Raw genomic sequence first — 6042 nt, 5'->3', positions numbered from 1 at the left:
TATTGATACTTTTACTCAAGTAAGAAATGTGAGCGAGTACTTTTTACACCACTGGGTTTTAATATATTGTATATTGTATGCTCCCATTTCTGAGATGATAATTCATGATTTACAACAACAGTTAACTTTTCTGTATGTTACGTGTAAATTTAACATCTTTAAGTCAAAAGGTTTAACATTTAAGACAAAAAAGTACCCCTTTCCCCCCCTGCAGGAAGTCAACTGGGGTCAGGGTGCAGTTCAGATATAATGGTCTAGTTCTAGTTTTTCTTGCTTTTTTGCCTTTCATATGTAATATTTCTGTTCAGCACTTTTTGAATTCTGTTTAGAAAAGTGCTATATTAAATTATTATAAATCTACAAAGTATAACATGAGATGAACAAAAAAAGTATTCGAATCCAAGTGAGCTCTCAAAAACATTTATACAAATTCCATTCAAAGACTTTCACAACAATCTTACCCAACAGAATTGCGAGGTACTGTTTACACGTACTTACACAGACAAATCATGTGTACAAATATGGTCACCTGGCGTTGCATTTGTATACACCCTTAGGAGTTAAATTAACTGTTAATAAACAGCTATGTGAAAGTAGACATGGACAATTTCAGAACTGTACAAAAATAGATGGGGGAACCAAACCACAATATGCATCTATCTGATAAGATGTTTACAAACCATAGAGCAGCCATTCATGGCTGACTCCAGAACAGTAACACAATATTATGATATGCAAAATCCCACATGATATCTAGTCTCATATCACAATATCGATGTCATATATCGATATATTGCGCAGCCCTAGTGAAAGGACAGACACTTTATAATGAGTCCGGTGCACCCCATTTGCTGTGAATGGTTCGATTCCCTCTGTGGCTCAATGATGGCAACACAGGACACTATCTCGACAGGTACTTTAGCACTCTTCTGAGAGGGGAACCCTGCTAGGCCAGGATGGATACTGTGCTTAAGAACTTCACGCAGGGCTACTTGTCAATCAGTAGGTGTCCTGCCTGACACCTGGGTCTAAATATCTCAATGGAAGAGTATAGGGAGATTGTATTAACATATTCTACCATACAGAATGGTTAAAAAAATAACCTTTTCTTCATTTACAGGTAAATAAGTTCCAGATTGCAGTTTTAAGACGGGCATAACCAAAGACAGTGACTCTTGTGAGTCACTGAGGTTCTGTGTCTTGCTCAAAGGCACTTTGATGAGACACATAGACACTGAGGGCTTAGAATTGAACCTGCGACCTATGTGTTAGAGGGTGGTGACATTTGTAATCTGCCCTGCCATCAGTGGACAAGTCACACAAGCAAGACTTTCAGTCACTGTCACTGTCACTCTCCTCCTCTTCCTCCTCCTCATCGCCACCGCCTTCCTCTTCCTCCTTCTCCGGCTCCGCCTCGACGAGGCCAGAGAAGAAGTCGTCAGTTCCGTGGGCCTTCTTACTCAGGGACTTGAGGCGGCCATCTTTCTTCTTGCGCTTGCGGTAGTCGCTGACCGTCATGGCCGCCAGAGACGAGATGTCCCAGAACTTCACCAGCTCGTCGTGAGCGCAGCTGGCCAGGAAGCGGTCGTCCCGCGACTTGACGATCTGCTCGACGGGCTCGCCGACGTGCTGCCCGATGCTGCCAATCACGCGGTTAGGGAGGATGTTGATCGCTCTGTAGTGGAAGGAAGCGAGGGGGGTGGGGCAGAGAGAGATACATTTACTAATGTTTATTGTTCATTGACCATAAGACTGTCTGGATTACGGATATGTACACTGTAAAAATGCTTAGCCATAGGGCATACATTGTTACTTTACACTCTAGCACCTAATATTTGACTACTTTGACATTCAACATAACAGCATGATAGGCCGCACTATTAATAATCATTATAATGATTATTACTATTCTTATAGGATGTTGATGATGACCACAACATTCAAATGAATGCACACAGTTGAAAGAATTATGTTCACCCTCCCTTTCATTTTGTGATTTCAATCTCTTAAAATATTCGATGTCTTTGGTCTTGTATCCTTATCCTTGTATCCTGGATGTCCCGTCGCTGCATTGGCTTTTCCGTGCAGAACAGGCATACCTGTCATGAAACCATACTGGGGCAATCATTATGAAGCTTCAGAAACGGCCTCCACCGTCAGTTGTTGAATGGGTGCAACTTTATTTGTTCTCTTAAGAAACCTATCAATATTTGCCTTTAATCTAAGGGCAAATATGGATGTAACATTTCGAAAACTTGAGAAAATATACATTTCAGTTACAACTAATTGAAAATAACTTTGCACTTCACATACTTTTGTGATACTGCTAAAATTCCAAATGTTATCAAAGTATTCTGTGGCGTCACACAGCACCCTCGGGCACTACAGAACCCACTTTGTCTTTCAGTCTAAATACTATGTATTTTATATGTTGTTATCAGGGCGTCCTTGAAAGAGAGAGCTTGCTCTCAATGGGCTTCCCTGAATAAATAAAGGAAAAAGAAAGAAAGAAAGTCGTTTCTGTCTCTTTGTTTATTTACCAGGCCGATTCCTATTGTCAAGCAGTGCCCGTCGGGAACGCATGCCCCTCCCACTATAGCATACTTCTCCCACTACTTTGTCTCTTTTTGTTTATCATTTGTTATCAACCACTATGGCGACCTCGCTGACCTTATGACTCCGTCAGTGGAGGCGGTACACAGGATGCTGTCGGTTATGGGGACAATGCAGTCGACCGACTCGGCCTTCAGGGCGAAGCGGTCGCTGGTGGCTCCGAAGCCGTCCCAGTTGAAGATGTAGACCATCCCCTCGGCGGAGCCGCACACCACCTTCCGGCCACGCTTCATCAGCGACACGCACGTCAGGTCGCCGTTCTGGTACTCTGAGACCAGCTCGAACCGCCGACGCTTGATGTTGAACACACCCATGGTCCCGTCTCCACTGTCGGGATTAGATTACATTCATTGGATTAGATTAGGCGTTCTGATCTAGATCAGTGGCTCCATATTCTGATAATCAATGCTATAGAGCAGTGGTTCTAAAACTTTTTCATGTCAAGGATCCCCAAAATGATATGTATTTGGCCGCGGACCCTCATCTAAAAATATTTTGTTCCAGGGACCCCCAGAAGCAAGGATTTGAGTTACAAATGTTAGCTTTAAAAATATACATTCAAAGAAAGACCCCGATTACTGAACAAATACTCTATAGCATGATTACTAACAATATAGAAATAACATTTAATTTTTTGTTTTATTTGGTTTATAGCAACTTTAACCACATACTACTATATTGTATTGTGTATACCTGGATGTGAGCAGAGTCTTCTTGGCCTGGTCTATAGCCATTCCGCTGATGTAGTCCTCATGATTCTTCATGTCCATGAAGGACGAGCCTTTCCTCATGTCCCACACCTACACAAAGTACGGTATACAATTATTATATTATTTATTTTGATTATTGATATTGTCAGTCATTTCCTTTATACTTTAACAGAAATATAAGTTTGATTTGTTTACTATGTCCAATGCCAAAAACAAAATTGAATTCAAAATATTTGTATGTCAATTAATCATCAAGTAAAAATGAGATTTATTCTTAACCCATTAAAACCGGGAAAGCATCTGTCATTTTAGATGTTTGGCTATTCAAGAATAGCAGATATACAATCTTGCAGCGCGTCACTTGTACATCTGCGATTCTTTTTTAAATCTTGAAAGTGTGAGAACTACTGATTGCCCCAGTTCTTAACACATTGCCTGCCAAGAACATAAGTATACGTCCTATTAAATAAAACATTTGCCTGCCAAGGACAAAGACATACGTCTTTTTTTTTTTAAAAGGGGGCGCTCTAACACAACTTAGGAATGATTCCTTGACATTCAGAAAAGAAATGGACGGATGTGACGTCATCCTAAAAGAAACGTCACCTTCGTCCACTATTATATTATTATTATTGTAGAAAAACACACCTAGCTCGGATTTCCCTTTCTTTTTTTGTGAAAACAAGCCTTATTCAACGGGCGACAGCAACGAAATGGCCGATCGTGGTACAATTTTTTTTCTCCGGTGGATAGAGGAGACCCTCCCCCACCCGCCAAACACTTTTTGTTTCCGTGTACACAACGTGGCTTCCACGGCTCTCCAAAGATCGTCAATTTAAGGTAAATAACGCTGGCATGGGGGATAAAAAAAACCTATGTTTTCATCTCAGGCAGTCAATGTGTTAATGGGTTAGGTTAGAGATGAAAGACCTTCAACGTCCCCCCATCATCTCCGGTGGCCAGTATGTTTTCGTCCACCAGCAGCAGAGAGGTGATGGCGACGGCGTGGGCTTTGGGTACGCGGGTCACCAGCCTCCCCGTCTCCACGTCCAGGATGTGGATGGACTTGTCTTTAGAGACGCTGAACAGCTTCTGTCCATCGTGGGAGAAGGACAGCGCCCTGCAGGGACAGATAGGCAGGATATAATTATTACATTGTCGCCTGATGGTAATTATTGGAGCTAATCGCAAGAGTTTTTGCATAATCATCAGCATAATTTCCATTTGCATGACTGCAGAAATAGCACATCACATCGGGCCTGAAAATGTTTTTAAGTATAAAATTATTAAGTATGGCATGTTTGGGCCATAGTGCATTATTTATTTCTATTATTGGTACCAGTCATTGTAAGTAATGTCTTTGGACATTTAAGTTATTCGTCATATCTGCCCTGTGCAATTTTTATTTACAAAGCCCAAAATAAAAGCAGACAGACAGTTTTCCCCCTTTAAACATACTTTTTCAAAATAAAACCAAGAGAGTTAGCAAACTGCAGGCACACAATTTCTCTGAAACCTTCTTTTCTAGTTTGTATTCATACATTCCACAATTAAAATCATTTTAAATTATTTGTACGACAATGAACCCATTAAAACCGGGAAAGCATCTGTGCAACCACTTTAACCAGTATTTCATACTTTGGCTATTCAAAAATAGCATATAAACAAGCTCTATGAGCTTGTAGATCTGCTTTATTTTTGAAAAGAGTGTGCAAATCTTTGAATATATATATTATTTAAAGCAAAAACTTTTAACTCAAATATTTGTTTCTGGGGGGTCCCTGGAACTAAATATTTTGAGATGGGGGTCTGCGGCCAAATACAGATCATTTTGGGGGTCCTTGACATGAAAAGGTTTTGTGCACCACTGATATAGAAACATACGTTTTTCAGAAAACTGTTAGGATTTAGAATCGGCCTCAGGTCTTCTTAATGGGTTAATGGTCAACTAATATGTCATGATGGTGTGACAGCCCTCTCTCTCCCTACCTGCAGGACTTCAGGTGGTGTCCCGACGACCACACCTCCCTGTTCTCGCCCTCCGTGCACGAGTACGTGTAGGCGTAGATGTCCCCGTCCACGTCGCCCATGGCAACCAGGTCCCTGGACGGGTGGAAGGCCAGCGCGTTGGCGGCCGCCTCCAGACGGATGTCCTCCGGCGTGTCGCGGATGCGCGGCTCCCGAGGCTGATGACAGACAGACAGAGACACAGTCAGATAGATATTGCTTGATTTAATTCATTTAGTGATAGAAGAAAGCTTAACAGCTAAACATCAACTCACACAAATATCATAGAGGATAAAAACACAATAAAGCCCTAAGGCTTATTTTATTGAGGACGTCTAAAAACAGAAGCCAACATAAGAAACCCTACAGAACACAATACATACCATACTATAGGCAGCACAAAGGCAAGACACACACACACACACACACACACACACACACACACACACACACACACACACACACTTACTTGTTCATCTTCTTCAGCGTCTTCATCTTGTTCATCCCGAGGCTGATAACAGACAGACAGACAGGGTGTTACAGCAGCACATGATTTTTAAAAAATGTATAGGAATACAAGTTCACATCAACAATAGATATCATAGTGATACTGTCTATTACTTAACAATATAGATAGAACAGCCCTACACACACACACACACACACACACACACACACACACACACACACACACACACACACACACACGCAG

The 6042-nt window shown here is 41.5% G+C and overlaps 1 protein-coding gene across 2 annotated transcripts in view; it reads right to left on the bottom strand.

The window, feature by feature from the left end:
- Nucleotides 1–404: 404 nt before the first annotated feature.
- wdr55 (WD repeat domain 55) overlaps nt 405–6042 on the bottom strand; it is a 6037-nt gene continuing 399 nt past the window's right edge. For both annotated transcript variants that reach the window (XM_084042928.1, XM_084042929.1), the window contains exons 2-7: nt 5800–5841; nt 5313–5509; nt 4254–4443; nt 3307–3413; nt 2671–2940; nt 405–1675 (exon numbers count right to left, since the gene is read on the bottom strand). In XM_084042928.1, the coding sequence (XP_083899054.1) occupies nt 1333–1675; nt 2671–2940; nt 3307–3413; nt 4254–4443; nt 5313–5509; nt 5800–5841 (1149 nt within the window). In that variant the 3' untranslated portion in view covers nt 405–1332. The remainder of the gene's footprint in view (nt 1676–2670; nt 2941–3306; nt 3414–4253; nt 4444–5312; nt 5510–5799; nt 5842–6042) is intronic.

Source organism: Gymnoscopelus microlampas, assembly GCF_963454915.1.
Source record: "Gymnoscopelus microlampas genome assembly, chromosome: 19".
Classification (NCBI taxonomy): Eukaryota; Metazoa; Chordata; class Actinopteri; order Myctophiformes; family Myctophidae; genus Gymnoscopelus; species Gymnoscopelus microlampas.
Note: the sequence above shows the minus strand (reverse complement) of the source record. Positions and strands in the feature narration are given on the sequence as shown.